The 16672-nt window shown below is 39.4% G+C and overlaps 1 protein-coding gene across 1 annotated transcript in view; it reads right to left on the minus strand.

The window, feature by feature from the left end:
* Positions 1–16672, minus strand: part of LOC136832251 (tetratricopeptide repeat protein 28) — a 344711-nt gene that overhangs the window by 5304 nt on the left and 322735 nt on the right. The window contains 13 exon segments of the mRNA XM_067093114.1: positions 385–579; positions 806–1037; positions 1356–1439; positions 1987–2112; positions 2242–3506; positions 3715–4276; positions 4532–4787; positions 4978–5234; positions 5441–5662; positions 5890–6036; positions 6754–6986; positions 10180–10330; positions 10767–11758. Coding sequence (XP_066949215.1) covers positions 385–579; positions 806–1037; positions 1356–1439; positions 1987–2112; positions 2242–3506; positions 3715–4276; positions 4532–4787; positions 4978–5234; positions 5441–5662; positions 5890–6036; positions 6754–6986; positions 10180–10330; positions 10767–11758 — 4722 coding nt within the window.

Here is a 16672-nt window from a genome sequence, read left to right on the forward strand (position 1 = left end):
TCCTTTCATTAATACTAACTCAGAAAGTTTGGTAGTCTAGGTTTATTAAAGCCAGAAATGCCTTTCTACATCTTATGACAACTTTTGATATTAAACGTTTAGTATTTTACAAGGAAAGCTTGTGCTACAAGACAAAGTTTCCACAGAACTTGTGGCGACCTGCAGTGACCTATCCAGATATTCCTTATCTATTGTGACAGCAATACACAGCCAATATCGATAAAATTTTGAGACCTAAAAATTTCCTTTCTTCATAAAAAGGAATATGTCAAAAAATCTGTAAGTCACAGGAACAAAGTAAAAATATAATTTGGTTTTCCACAATGTTTTAAGGCACGTAGAGTACGAAAACATTTTTCTATGCGCAGCATTTGCCTTCATTACCTAGTGAAGCAAGTAATTCGTGACATCCGTTGACCCTCCACAGCTTGACGTGTACAGGAACCTCAATAGACTCGCTTTCCAAATCTTTGATGGTGAACTGGGTAATGACAGCACGCATGACAGAAATTACATCCTCTGCATATTCTGGGGAATCTAGAAGTTTGGACACAGCTTGAAGAGAAGTTTGTGAAAGACCTGTCAATGTGAAAGAAAAGATACGAGTGTTAAAGCATGAAAGTACTTGTTAACACATAGATTTCTTGGTAAAAATACAAAACCCATAAAATTCAATTAAAATTTACATTACTGTATTTAATATCATCTTTGCATATACTCAGGCATGAAATAATCAACAAGGGTACCATTTGATTCTGGTTAATTTTTAGTGTGAAAAAGTGTCAGGTTTCAGAGAGAATCTTACCTAGCAAGGCTTGCAGACTGGCAGAGCACTGCGTCAGCCTCTCGCCAGGGTCACTCTGAGGGAAGAATACGCTGCTGGGGATTCCATTGGCTGCTGGTTCAAACCTAAATCCTACACTCATGAGGAGATCTTTCCATCCCATGACATTGCCGACCTTATTCTCGATAGACTTTTGCGTTGTGTACATGGCATTTCTGTGCCCCCGATGGATGCGTTGAAGAGACTTTTCGACCTGTGGATGAATGAATGTTACATTGGTTAAATACACTGTATACTTTAAAGATATCCTAAGAGAGGCATTATAGCATACGTACATTTTCTAAACAATACTTGTATGCAAAACCAATACTGTATCTGTATGGAACTTAAGCTACAAATATGCATTAAGTTCTTTGCAAATCAAATACTGTACTGCAATTAAATGTCCTGTTTTGGTATCAAAATATCAAAATAAAGCTCAATCGTGACTGCTTTTGGCTTTCCCAGGTAAGTAAACATAATTTTAAACAATTACAGATATGCTATGTATAGTATTTCAAGACATACTTACCAAATGTAAAGTGACTCGTAGAGCATCCCTACATTTGTCAGGAGTGCGCAGAAGTTCACACAAGGCCTGCCCCATAAGAGCAACCTGTTAACGACATTGAAGAGAATTAGCAAAACTGAAATTCAAATTACAAATATAAACACACAGTCTCAGTTTTTATAACCTGAAAAACTTTTGATGTAATAATGCCGCGAAATAAAAACATGAAAATAGATTTTAGCTTTTTACGGCAAAGTTCCTCTTCCATAAAAAAATCATTATCACACACTATATGGTAATTTAACAAACAGAATGTTTTCTGCTTTTTACAAATTTAAATATCCTGAAAATAATCTTTCTAGACAAGTACTGGGTAAATTTCTCAATAATAATAATAATAATAATAATAATAATAATAATAATAATAATAATAATAATAATAACTGACTCAAAATATCATTACAAGTCAGTTACTGACGGAGCTACTGAAAACCTCAGTGGTGTAATGTAATAATAATAATAATAATAATAATAATAATAATAATAATAATAATAATAATAATAATAATAATAATAATAATAAATTACTCAAAATATCATTTCAAGTCAGTTACTGACGGAGCTACTGAAAACCTCAGTGGTGTTACATTACCTTATTTGAAAGCTTAACATCTGCTCCAACCAGCAAGAAACCAGCCCAGTTAGCAGGATGAGCAAAGTGTTTGGTTGTTTGTACTGTCTGTTGAGCTTCTGACAAGGCTCGACTCACCCGTGCACCCTTCAAGAATAGACAGAATTATCATCACATTCCAAACTGTCATTTGAATCAATTTCAATTATTCTTTGCAATTCTAGGCACTAACAATGAATTACTATTCACACTTCAAGCACCACTCAAAAATCTTACCTGAAGCAGCGATGAATAAAATGTTCTGAAGAGAATTTTCACAGCTGTGTCTGGTACAGGCCAAAGAGAGACCAAAACACACTGAGCTCCGGCAGCCAATAAGGCTCGAGTCAGGCCAACAACTCCATCACTGTTTGCTCGGCCATGATGATCACGGGTATGGCACGACGACACGACCACCAGCTTGGCTCTCAGCTTCAAGTTTAATATGTCAGCAGCTGTCAACAGGAACTCTGATAGTGCAGGAAGGTCAATAGTTGATGCTATTTCTGATCCTTCCTCATCGAGATGCTCGTGAATAGCCTCAGGTTGAGAAGAGTGTGATAACCTTTTTGAAGATCTCGATTCAACAAACTCTCCGGGTGAGAGAATAACTGCAGAGAGTTTCCAAGACACGTGGGATGCAAGGTGAATGCATTCCACCTGGGAAATCAGACGGAGTATTGATTCTTTATTTGCACAGGCCCCAGTGAGAGCCTTTGTTTGCAACATTTCAGCCACTATATTTGCTTCTTGTTCAGCATAAGGAATTTCCCCCCATCCCCACTGTTCAGTCACTGTGCTAGGTAATTTTGGATTGCCTATAACTAATGCAGAAGTTTGTTCACCACTAGGTTTTGAATTCTTAGATCTCTGGCTAACTCTTAATGCACTAATTGATGGAACCACCAGTAATGAATAACGTTCACACAAGTAATCATTGCAATTGGTTCCCTTCAGAACTGGGAAAGGCACAAGGTACAAATCTCCCTCCAACACCAACATGAGCTCACGGGTTACACCGGTATCAGGCAGGTGGTCCTCCATTGGTGCTATGAGGAGTTCGTATAAAGATCGTAAGCAAGATGGACCTTGCCAGGTAACTCTTCTTGACCGGGTTGATCCAGGTCGAGATGCTGGACCCGAGGCAATAGATCCACTAACTGAACCCAAGGAAAACAGGGAGGATAAGGAGTAATTAGAAGAGTTGAAAAGATGATTGCGATTCACCATGCGCAAGAAGCCAGTTCTGTCCGCTTCGTGATTGAGTTTGTCACCTAACTCTTCCAAATGAGCATTCCACATGTCACCTGCTTCACTTTCAGTTTCACTAGCAATGCCTCCTCGGGAAACACCTGCACCACACTCAACACCAAGTGCATCGCGAACAGACTGAATATAGTGTTCTAATAGGGAACCAGATGTTCCTGTAGTGTCTTCACTACAGTCACCTTCACGTTCTGCCTCAACTTCGCTAACGCTCACTTCATGGAACTTCACAATACCTGGAAGGTCAAAATTCATAAATTAAACACCTACCACAGCAACATATACATTCATTAGACATCTCAAAGTCTGAAAGTGATCAGAATATCAATCATTACTACAAGAACATTTATTCACAGGAACCTCAATGGGAAACTTGAGATGGGATACACAAAGAACATAACTTGAATATTATACAGTACAAGAACACTATTTGTACAAACATACCTTTATTTGGGACAATTAGCCAACTATACAAGCATCCAGCAGCTATACTGTAATACAAAACTGAAGCTTTCTGCCTGTTCACAATTTCAACAATCTGATCAACAGAGGACGGTGTCGAGTCTTCAATTCTAGAAGCTCGCGAGGAAGTGGTAGCGCCTTGCCGTTCCAAGAGCAGGTCTACAAACGCTCGTGTTCTTCCTCGTTCAGCCACCAAGAGGGCGTCTTCATTGCGGCCCAACCCCACGAGAACTCGTTGCAAAGCCTGGTAAGAGGCAGTCTGTAAATCAAACAGGGATAAGCGATAATCCTGCGACCCACGAGCATCTCTTCGAATAGTGTCCAACAAGTGAGCTGCTCTGTCCAGCTGAGTTTGGGCAGCATCCAAGTCTCCGTGACCCCACAGCGCCATGCCTAAACGATGTCGAATCTTTGCTTCGTCTTCACGTCTTCCAAGCTGTTCAGCAATCTGAAGTCCTTGCTGCAAGTAAGCCACTGCCTGTGTAGTATTACCCAGAGCATGGTGTACACGACCCAACGATGAATACGCCAAGGTTTTTGCCACCTAAAGAGAATGAGGAGGTATGATATTAACATTATTGACACTAAGTTTTATTTTCTGATAACTTGTAACTTCTTTTCTTTTTAAGTCCATTTACAGTGAAACAAAAACGCCTCACGGAAAGGCCAGCCCTATAAGAGCTGAAAGTCAGCTCAGTGGTCTGGTCAAACTACTTCAATAATAATAATGCCTCAAGGAAAGGCTGTTGAATTGTAAAGTGCTGCATGCATTTAGTGGTATAACAAATGTATAAGCTACCTTGTCATTCATTTGTGCTGCAATACTTAGGTGTTGCTCCCCATGGGTAACAGCTTCTTCAAAATTTCCTAAAGATTCATAGGCAAGACTAATATTTCCATGCGCTCTACCCTGTTCCGCTGGGTTACTCAATTCCTCTGCTATTCGAAGATCCAACTGATGATACCGAAGAGCCGTTGAGTATTCACACATTTGCTGATAAACTGTCCCAAGACCACATGCTGCTTCAGCTTCACATAATTTGTCCCCTAAATCCCTGTAAATGATGATGAAAATTTTAATAAGATACTTTTAACTGTTTTTACTAAGAATCACAAAGCAAAACTTTGCAAGAAAAGCACCATATAAAACCAGAAACATATCTTCACTAAACGGTTCAAAGTTATTTTAACCAAAAGTTTATAATTGCTGTATGTTGAGCAATTATAGGTACTCTTCAAACATACCTTGCAATCTTATGTTGGTGTTCCATGCAAGATATTGCCTGCTCAAAATTCCCCAGCAAGGAATGTATGTGACCAAGTTCTCCATAAGCAGAGCATTTTGAGGCTGGGGTGTTGACCTCATGAGAAACAACTAGCCTCTTCTCATAGCAGACAAGAGCCTGTTGTAAGTTACCAACGCAGCGGTGAGAGCTGCCGAGGCCCCGGTAAGCACGCTCCTGGTCTCTAGGGCTCTTGGTTTTAAGAGCAATAGCCAGGTACTGAAAGAAATGAAGAATTCATTAATAATGTCAACATTAAAAACACTACTGTACATGCAAAATCATCACAAATTACCTTGCAAAATACCCACTTGATTTCTATATTGATGAAATGCCAAATGCAAGAGATATGAATGAGCATGAAATTGTATAACTGAAGAACATGACACATAGAGAATTTAATAACCAGAATAAGGTATCCTTACCTGTTCATGACACTTTATAGCCTCTTCAGAATCCCCAAGAGCATCGTAGCAATCACCAAGGTTTCCAAAGGCACGACCCTTATCAATCACGGCTGTGGTGGTGGATAACTGTTCCAACGTTGCCAACTGTTGCTCCAAATATCCAATAGAATCCTCGAAGTGGCCCATGTTCAGACGAGCAATACCTAGATTTCCAAATGCTTGGGCTTCCATGGCTGCATCCTGTACAAGCAATGAGGTATTAAACTACTCACATACTTCTTAAATCTCTGTACACAACTAGAACACAGAAATTTTCTCTCAAAATAACTAAACACCTTGAGTACTAAATAACCAGGTAAAACAAGAGCGTAAAAGTGAACGGACCCACCTTTCCCAAGTACAATACTGTTTTGTTCAGTTCGAATGAAATTCTCATGATGGAAAAAGTGAAATGATATGACGCTTACCTTAAGTTCTTTGGCTCTCTCCAATTGTTCCTCGTAACACTTCATGGCATTTGTGTAATTGGCAAGAGACATGTGAACTGCACCCAGGTGACCATGGGCCTTGCATTCACCTTTGATGTCTCCCATTTCTTGCCTGATGGTTAACTCCTGGAAAGTTGTGATACCAATGTTAAAATCTGATGCCTGGAGGTTAGGAAACTTTATGTGTAAGGTGCCCAGTTACTATGGATACGTAAGTATTTGTTAAATGCCTCTTGAACTAGAATTGAAGTCCACTAACTATATGTACTTTGAGTTTACTGGTTCATGTTTTTCAAGTATTTACTGATGCAGCACTGCATTTAAAGACTTTATATTGTAGTATAATATTCTCAAGTGCTTAATAACCTCACCTAGACCACTAAGTCAAAATTCTACATCCATGAGGGTGACCTACAGGATTTCATCTTACATGTGAAGAGAAAACTGGAGCAGGGAAAAACTGAAGAAATTGTCATTATTATTGAGTATAGTTTAACTTCATGCAATTCATAAAATTAGACAGCTAGGTGAGACGAGACAAAAGGGAACCCATAAAACGTGAAAAGGCAGAAAAAAATGCAACTGGGATTTAATTAAGACTACAAAGAACCCTTACAGCTATCTACAGTGGGCCAAGCAAGTACACTATGGGCCACACTGCCCTGTGTGGAATTCAAGAGCACATAGCTAGGTGGGAAGGAACCCTAAGGAATTAATGAAAATGAAAAGTACTAGACAGAAAGCAACGGAGCTGGGTTTGAACAGGTGCTGCCTAGAGCATCTGCTGCTGCCTACAAAAGGTGCACTGCAAGCAAGATCTCTTACGGTGATCAAGTGGCTCACCTGTGTGTGATAACCAAGAGCTTTGTCAAAACACTTGAGGAGTCTGTGGGCAAGACCAAGGGCCCCGTACGCCGAGGCTTCGAGCACTTTATCGCGCGACTGCTTTGCCAGAACCAACTGCTTCTGGTAGACCTTTACAGCTTCGTCATAGTTCTTCATCTTCATGAGGACGTCTCCTATGTTCCCAAGGGCGCGGAACTTTCCTTGCAGGTGCTTCATCATGTGAGCTAATGCTGCAGGGATGAAGCGAAGGAGGCTGTTAGTACAAAATCTCTGCAAGGGGACTAAGCGTCATCACGTGAATTTAAAATTACTGCAAAACAACCAATGTAAAACAAGTACTGGAAAACATTGCTTATGTATCGTGTTACAAATTGATTTGATACTCATTTTACGATAGCAGTTAAGAATGCAAATCATATACTCCTAATGACAAACTTGTGTGAAACACACTAATAATAATAATAATAATAATAATAATAATAATAATAATAATAATAATAATAAAGAAGGCTTGGTATTATTATCAAGGAGTTTTCCTTAATATTCGTGCACGCATAATTAACACCTTTGTGTTAATTATTGGGGTTAGTTTTTAAGGTACTAGAATGTTCACAAACGTAGTTGAATGTCACGTGAGTTCTGAGCATAAGCACGTTCTGCTACGTGCATACGTTGCACAACAACTAGCAATTCGATAAATGATTAAGAATCTCGCAGCAGCTAAACAGCATGTTGTGACCTAGAATCTGATAAAATAAAAAATCATCGATGTTGCTTAAAAGACTGAATTAGTGATTCAGCTACCTGTACAAAGACAAAAATAAAATTAACCATTCTTTACAATAAACAACTGATTTCTCATTATGACAACCAATATGTATCACAAAAGACATAACATTTTCGCGAAGATTTTTATTACCTATTTCAATATCAGCTCAGAATTACCTTGGTTTTTCAGATCTGTGTGCGGGAATGTTTATCTCTTTTGTTTATTTGTCATTCATTCATTTCTCTTTTTTTTAAAAGAGGACATTCAATTATGAGGAAGTTTTTACGCTATTATCATACGCATGATTGGTTATTCTGAATGATAGCAATGATAATTAATTAATACTGACACTTTCAAAATCATCCGACATTAACCTTAACATAAGCGCCGACAACCAAACAACAACACGGGCGTCTACTTCCTCAAGATACAACAACAAAAATTATTCAGAATCTGGTTCCATTTCCCAGGCGTTATGTTTCACGAGAGTGGAATAGCGAGGCGTCTGCCAGCGCGCCGGCGCGCAGACAAGCTTTTCCAAGGATGACCTAGCAGAGGGTATTGTGAGGGGTAGTTTGTGGGTTGTGGGCATGGGGAGGATGGCAGAGGGAATGGTGGGGCACTTGGAATGGAAAAGGGGGTGGTATGTCATCAAATGGATGGGGAAGATTAAGGTAAGGGGTAAGGGAAGCAGATATCGGCTCAAGTTGTGATATCACAGCAGCCATCACCGGCTAAGTATGCAACTAAGGCAGATACATTCACTGGAATTCGCTGGGGATATATATATATATATATATATATATATATATATATATATATATATATATATATATATATATATATATATATATATATATATATATATATATATATATATACTATTCTCATCACAGAATAGATTCCTTACCCTCGGAGGGAAAGATGAATTCTCATCACAGAACAGATTCCTTACCCTCGGAAGGAAAGATGAATTCTCATCACAGAATAGACTCCTTACCTTCAGAGGATAAAGTGAATTCTCATCACAGATAGACTCCGTACCCTCAGAGGATAAAGTGAATTCTCATCACAGAATAAACTCCTTACCTTCAGAGGTAAGAGCGAATTCTCATCACCGACTGAATTGCCTCGTTTCATGTAACGATTACGCATTACAGAATGAATCTCGTCATCCAAGAGGGCGCAGTGACTATCCATCTGAAGAGTGAACTGTTTTTCTTCTGATCTCCTCGATGGTGAAGTGGAATCTCGTCACTGTATGGCTTATCGTTATCGTATGTGAGTGGAGTGAATTTACATCGTCGAATATTAAAAAAATAAACTAACAAAATTCCAATAAGTGAAACATGACGCCATATTTATTTCTTTTATTTTGAAAAGCAAATAAGTATGTTTCAGACATGTCTGATATCATCATCGCTAATCGACAACATTTTAAAATCTAATCTGTCACATTTTTGGCATCTGAAATCTCTTTACTTCTATGGGTGAACAGTTTCCTTTCGTTGGTACAATTATTTAGCACATAATTTCATGAAAGTCATCGAAAGTCTGTAAGTTACAGGGCATCGCAAAATGACTGGCTGTGTGAGGACGGGTGGTCATACTTTTATTGCTGAAGAACGGTGTAAACTTAATGTTAACACCCAAACTCATAAACTTCAATGTTACAAAGAACAAAATCTACATCTTTAAAATGCGTGCTAATATGTGTCCAAACACCAAAAGGGTTTTGAGATGATGCAAAAAGGTAATTTATGATTACAACACCAAAGGTATTCAATACGATTATAAATTCGTGATTACCCTACACCTGCAAATACACAGACGAATCCTTTTTGTATCTACAAATACATCTTTTGAAATTCGCTTTAGTATACTGTAGGTCTAAACACACAGTTGAATTTGCAGTAATATAAATTTATACGGACAGCTTAACTCGCATGAATATGAGTCTAAATTCTGTTTCCCACCATAACGTATTCGGTATTCTTATACATTCGTTGTTACATCTACACAAACACACAAACAAACGAATTCATAAAGCGTAAACAAAACCAATACCTCTACATGAGGGAGACGACAACCAAGCACTAAACATCACTACGCCCCTGACATCTGCCAATATTCATACCCACTTCATAAGGGGGGGCATTTTTGGCATAGCACTTCTAACGGGGCCATTAAGGAGGTCCTACTGATATTCGGATGTCCCGACATACCTCCCTATGGAAATGCTGAGATGCTGATCTGCCAAGGGCATCTATGCGTAATGGCTTGCCCATCAAACAGATAAGTGTATTCAGATCTAATTATACGCGAATTGCATATCAACAAGGGAACCCGTCTCTACGTCAGCAGGGAAGGTTAAAGACATAAAACAAATGAAAAAAACAAATGTTGGTTTAAAAATGTCTAATAAACTTTACCTCGGTTGGCTTTTGGGTCTCAATGTGACTAATATCCGCTCACACCAGACAACTCAGGTTTTTCATATCTTTTTATATGTTTCAGTACCATTTTCTTTTTGTTTACATGTTTATTGTTTATTCATCTATTCTGAAGTTCAGCCTCCTTCTTCTTCAATGCTTGAAGAAGGTAAGGGTACAAAAACTACGACGCAAACACTATCTTGCTTCTCCTATACTCACCAAGGAAATACTTCTGGCACTCGAGGGCGGTCTCGGAATTCCCCAGGGCCAAGTGAGCTAGGCCTAAATTACAATAGGCTCGTCCCATCGACTTGCGGTCCTGAAGATCTTTTGCTAATGCCAAGTCCTGATCGTAATACCTAATAGCCTCCTGTGGACAGAAAATATATATGTAGAATTCTAACCTTTTTATTACTTTATGTAAGCAAAACAAAAATGTAGGAAATATCACCATTTTTCTTAAATATATAATCATTAGGAGATTATTAAATAGCTCTCTGTAAAAATGTATTAGAATTCTTGACTGTTTATTATAAGGAAAATTCCCATTTTTTACTGTAATTCAGCCCTCCTACTTTCTTCCCCATATTCTCGAACTGGCATAAATCAGTGCATGAATAAACGTGAGTATCATTTTACCTTTATTTTAAAAGACCAAAGAATATAAGAAGAGATTAAATTTCCAAGAGGGCAGCCTCGCCCTTCTTGCCTCCCCCTTCCCTTTCTTCTGGCCTGGGCTACAAAAAGGCATCCGGTTACCGGTCCCCAAAGCCCTTCGCACTTGAGAGAACAGAGGAATTCCTTACCTTAAAGTTCCCGAGGCAGTAATGAGCGTATCCGAGGAAGTGACAGGCTCTGGCCTCCCCTTCGGTATCGTGCAGCTCCTGGGACAGCATCAAGTACTGCTCGTAGTAGGGCACGGCTTGCACGAACTCCCCTCTGGAGGAGTGGCAGTTCCCGAGGTTAAGTAAGGCACAGGCCTCTCCAGCCGTGTCCTTCAGCTCCCTGGCGATGTTGAGGTGAGAGTGGTAATGGAGAAGGGCCATTTCGTGCATCCCGAGAGCCTGGTAGGCCACGGCCAGGTTTCCGTGCGTCGACGCCTCGCTCATGCGGTCGTTGACCTCTTTGCTGATGGTCAGCTCCTGCTTGTGGTACTTGATGGCCTGTTCGTAGTACCCCATGGCGGAATAGGCGTTGCCGATGTTCCCGTAGGCTCTGCCCATGCCCGCCCGATCCTGCAGGAGACGGGCGATGTTGAGGTGAGCCTGGTGGAGCTTGAGGGCCGCGTCGTGGTGCCCCATCAGCTGGTAGACAATGCCCAAGTTGGAACACGCCCGACCCTCGGCCACCTTGTCCTTGGTGCTCAGCGCCATGTCCAGCTGCTTCTCGTGCCACCTCTGGGCCTGCCCGTAGTCGCTCATGCATCGGGCGGCGTGCCCCAGCCCGGCATAGGCCCGGGCTTCGATGGTCTTGTCCCCTAAATCTTGAGCAATCCTGAGGACGTGGTTGTGGAAGGCGATCGCCTGGTCGAAGTTGCGCTTGTAGTGGTGGCTGGAACCGAGGTTGCTGTAGGCCCTGGCTTCCTCCACTTTGTTGTTCAGGTGCTTGGCGATGCGCAGGTGCTCCATGTGGCAGTCGACGGCGTTGTCGAAGTCGCCCATGGCCAGGTAGACGGCGCCCACGTTCCCGATTTCTCGAGCCTCCTGAAGCTTGTCGCCCATCTGCTTGACCAGCTGCACGCACTGCTTGTGCGACGCCAGGGCATTTGGGTAGTCGCCGATTGCAGTGTAGACATGGCCTGGAAGAGAAGGAAAAATATGAAAAATCGTTTTAAGTGATTGTGCACTGGAACGATGCTTTTGCAAAAAAAAGAAAAAAAAAAAAAAAATTCTTTAGAATATACTTTTCATTTTGCCACTACAAAAATTTCCATTCCGACTTATTATCATTCACAGAACAATCTCCCAACACAAAATAATTTCTCATAAATAAAGCTCCCGAGCTATAAAACTGGGCACCTAATGCAAGCAGGATATTGTAGTACGTTTTAACGATGAATTATGAATAAACTATTAAATGCAAACATACTAACATCGGATATGCAAACGATCTTCGAATGCCTTTGAAGATCGTTTGAAATAAAAACGATATTCATGAACCGAACGAGAGAATGCGAGAGCGATCGCTCACGAGACAAAGAAGGGAAGTAACATATTTGTTATGATGACCAACGGCTCTTCCATAAGCAGATCTCGACTGATAAATAGGCTCGATTAAACGTCCCGTAGTGAAGGATGTACCTGTCACGTCCGCGAGATCGAATGGCTTAACAATAGCCCAGAGAAATTATGATTATTGTTGTTCTTCCCGAAAAATTACCCCGTTGTCTTCTCTCTCTCTCTCTCTCTCTCTCTCTCTCTGTTCCAGGACATTTGGTGTTGTCAAGCAAGCTGCATAAAGAGTAAAACTTCATTTCTTTTCTCTCTCTCTCTCTTTGCGTGCGCATGCGCACGCATTTCAACTGCTGCTGGCGCCCTAGTTATATAAGAGAGTTCAACGAAACGGCACTCCATTTCACTTTCCCGTGCCGCTGACCTGTGTTATTGTAACGCCTGTTAAGCTTAAATGAAAGACAAAATCTCTCTCTCTCCCTCTCTCAAAGGATTTTTTATTATATGTGAACTTACCGGCCGGCTCTCTCTCTCTCTCTCTCTCTCTCTCTCTCTCTAACTGCTCTCTCTCTCAGTTTAGTCTCTAATTCAACAGTTTTTCTCTCTCTGTCCAACCAGTTTAATTCACATAATAATGTCCCAAGTTAAGTTCTCTCTCTCTCTCTCTCTCTCTCTCTCTCTCTCTCTCTCTCTCTCCAACAGTTTTTCGCTATAACTGCTGTCCCGCCAGTTAAGTTCACAAATAATTCAAAACTCTCTCTCTCTCTCTCTCTCTCTCTCCCCAATAGTTTTTCGCTATAACTGCTGTCCCGCCAGTTAAGTTCACAAATAATTAAAAATCTTTCAAGAGAGAGAGAGAGAGAGAGAGAGAGAGAGAGAGAGAGAGAGAGAGAGAGAGAGAGAGAGAGAGAGGCACAAAAGGTGCTTGATCATTACACTTTCAGATGAACACAAGTGTCCCCCCGTACGTACGTAAGTGTGTGCGTGCGAATGCTTGCTTGTCTGTGACAAATGGGGCCTCGTGTTTGAGACACAAGGCAGGCATCTATGATATGTATTATTCACGCGGTTCGTCTATACTTTCCACATATTCAGATGAGAGGCAGCGTGGCAGAAGGACAGTCTTCTACCAGCGCTGACACCTTCTTTAGCGGTTCCTGCGTTTCTGGTTTTGTGAAAGGAAGGATTGTTGGTGATTCTGTATTCAGTCATCGGGGACTGACTGATTGACTGATTGATGATGGTTGCTAAAACTGGCGTCACAACATCTAGCTTATTGAGGCCGTAATAAGATGAAATGGTAAAATTTAAAATAAATTTTAAAAGTTTCATGATATTCATCGTTCAGTGTAAGTGGAAAATGGAATTATTTTTGTCCGCGGTACAATGAAGAAGATTGTTTTTGTTTTATACAGATTGAAATATTTTTTTTTTATGGGTGTAATGAAACAATATTCAATTACAACTGAAAAGAATCGTTTCGCGTACAGCACAGTATTTCTTTTTTGTGTCATTTTTCAGGTAAGAAAAACATTCAAATAGCTAACAGAATGTATTGTTTCAGGTAAAAAAAAAAAAAAACCAGCAGTTTATTAGTTCACGTACAATAAACTTCATCCCTTAAAACCAGCGCTTATTCTGAGTGCAATGATATAACGTACCAATTACTATATCGGAGACAATAGCCATTTTTACCATCTGTTCTTCAATATGGGGCTAGGCGGCAAAGTGAGTATTCTCACAAACTCTTCCTGACGACACAGCTTCCCTAATCTTTTTTCCTTCTAATATTCAACCGAGTGTCCTACAGGACATCTTAAATCAACATCGGGCTGTCGAGACATCCTAGACGAGAGGGGTGCCCGCCCCTTTAAGGAACAAGCCAGTGTCTTGAATTTCAAAGGAGCGGGGGTCTGGGGTTTTAGCGAGGTCCCTGAATGCGAAATCTAACCCTACACAAGGCAGGACTTCGCCTCCTTTTGTTTGACTTCAATCTGGTGGAATACCAGTTCGGTTCGGCTGATACACCGGCGATATCTTATCCCCATCGAAATGCCTTTTGGTCCCTCCATAATAGGTTCCACGTCCCTATCGAAATGCCTACTAGTCCTCCATAATAGATACCACGTGAGATGCAGGCTTGTTCGAGTACGGGTGATTTCGAATATCTCATCGGGAATCAACACTGCTGACGGATTCGAATCTGTGGTTCAGGCTTTGAACAAAATCATCAGTGTCTGTTCTGGTAAGTAATGGTGGATGATCTCAAGAGGCTTTTTGCTTTCCTATACTTTCCTTCTTTAAAGGAAAGGTTTGCTATAAGCTGCCCCTGTACGAGAGCGAAGCTTACAGTGCGCCAGGCGTTGCTATTGCTTTCTAGCCTCTTTAACTTGACCTTAGTCCACCTTTGACCTCTAGTATCAGGAACAGTCTTCCGACGCTCCTTATGACAGGGGAAATGTGCCTCAGTGGTCTCGTTCATTAATTCATAATAAATAAATAAAAAATAATGGCATTACTTGAGAGGTTAAGTCCACTAGCTATTTTTATTTACAATGCCCATTTCGGTTCCTTCATCACAAAAATAACTTGACGGGTAACGTGTAGACCACGGTTCCTGTGACGTCAGTGTATATAAAATATACAGTATATATATATATATATATATATATATATATATATATATATATATATATATATATATATATATATATATATATATATATATTTATATATACATAGAATATATACATAATATATATATATATATATATATATATATATATATATATATATATATATATAAATATATATATATATGTATATATTTATATATATACAAATATACAGTATATATATATATATATATATATATATATATATATATATATATATATATATATATATATATATATATATATATATGTATATATACATGTGCGTGTGTTCTCGCGCGCGCGCGTTAACGGAATCAAATTTTATTCCGCAATAACAGTTTTACCAACGGCAGAAGCAACCAGTTCCGTTGTACAAGTTGTCAACGCAACTCTCCAGCCCGCGCGATAAGAAAGACCTCGTTGTTCGCATTCAGAAAGTTGGCAGGGACCAGGCCACGGAGTCCCGGTGTGACACAGATTTTATTCGGAAAAAGTAAATGTCAAAGAGGAAACCGAGCGCTGTTGCGGATTCTTTTCAACGGTGACCTCTGCTGGCGAAATGTTTATCATAAAATAGTGCACTCTTTGAAAGGAGCGTTTTGGATTATAAAGTTGGATTACGCATAACGATGTGAGGAACATGAAACGAAGTGTAATAATAATAATAATAATAATAATAATAATAATAATAATAATAATAATAATAATAATAATAATAGTTATTATTATTATTATTATTATTATTATTATTATTATTATTATTATAAAATTGCTGGTTTTGTTGCATAACAATAATAATCTCAATAAAATAATAATAATAATAATAATAATAATAATAATAATAGAATTGCTGGTTTTGTTGCATAATAATAATAATAATAACAATAATAATAATAATAATAATAATAATAATAATAATAATAATAAATAACAATAAAAATACTAATAATAATAATAATAATAATAATATCATTAATAATATAACTGCTGCTTTTGCTGCATAATAATAATAATAATAATAATAATAATAATAATAATAATAATAATAATAATAATAAAATTGCGGCTTTGATTGTATATAAAACCCATCACAACATACGTTTCCCAAATAAAGTGGAAAACAATAACAGTGCGGTAAAAATTACGAACTTCACCTTACCCACATGTAAACTTCGCATTTAAATCCATCTGAATAGACATACAATGTTGGAAAATACAAAACGAGCATATGAATAAAATAAAAAGCCAGCTAGAAAATCCGCTTGCATATCTACATCTGAACAGACATAAAATATAGAAAAATTACAAAATAAGCAAATAAGTATATGAATAAGCAGCTAGAAAATCCGCGCGCTTGTCTACCACCTAGTAGAACGAACGGTTCGCCAGATAGACTACAAGATAGCCAATGGGGTCCGTCGGGCTATCTAAAAACCAGTCTCCTGTTATCTTAACAGCCGAAAGTTCGCGCATTCCGCCCAACATCTTCAGAAAGCCTACATCAACCAGGTACACTTCCTGGAACCCCAGTCCTGGAAACCTCAGAACAATTTGACCAACTAATGGGATCACTAAATTAGCGAATCAGTAGTCTCTGCCCCCCTCCCCCCCAAAAAAACGTAACCTCTGTGTGTGTCTCTCTCTCTTTCTCTTTCTCTGTCTGTCTGTCTGTCTGTCTGTGTCTCTCTCTCTCTCTCTCTCTCTCTCTCTCTCTAACGGGTCACATCGCGTCAACTTCTTCTCTTTCTTCTTCTTCTTCTTCTGGTCTTGTTGGAAGCCGCGCTATAAATCTATCTCATCAAGATAAGGCTCCATTGGTAAAGGAATCTCCTTCTACAGGCCCATCCCGGCCCCCTTCTCCCCCCACCACCCCCACGACCCCAC

Source organism: Macrobrachium rosenbergii, chromosome 49 (assembly GCF_040412425.1).
Source record: "Macrobrachium rosenbergii isolate ZJJX-2024 chromosome 49, ASM4041242v1, whole genome shotgun sequence".
Taxonomy (NCBI): domain Eukaryota; kingdom Metazoa; phylum Arthropoda; class Malacostraca; order Decapoda; family Palaemonidae; genus Macrobrachium; species Macrobrachium rosenbergii.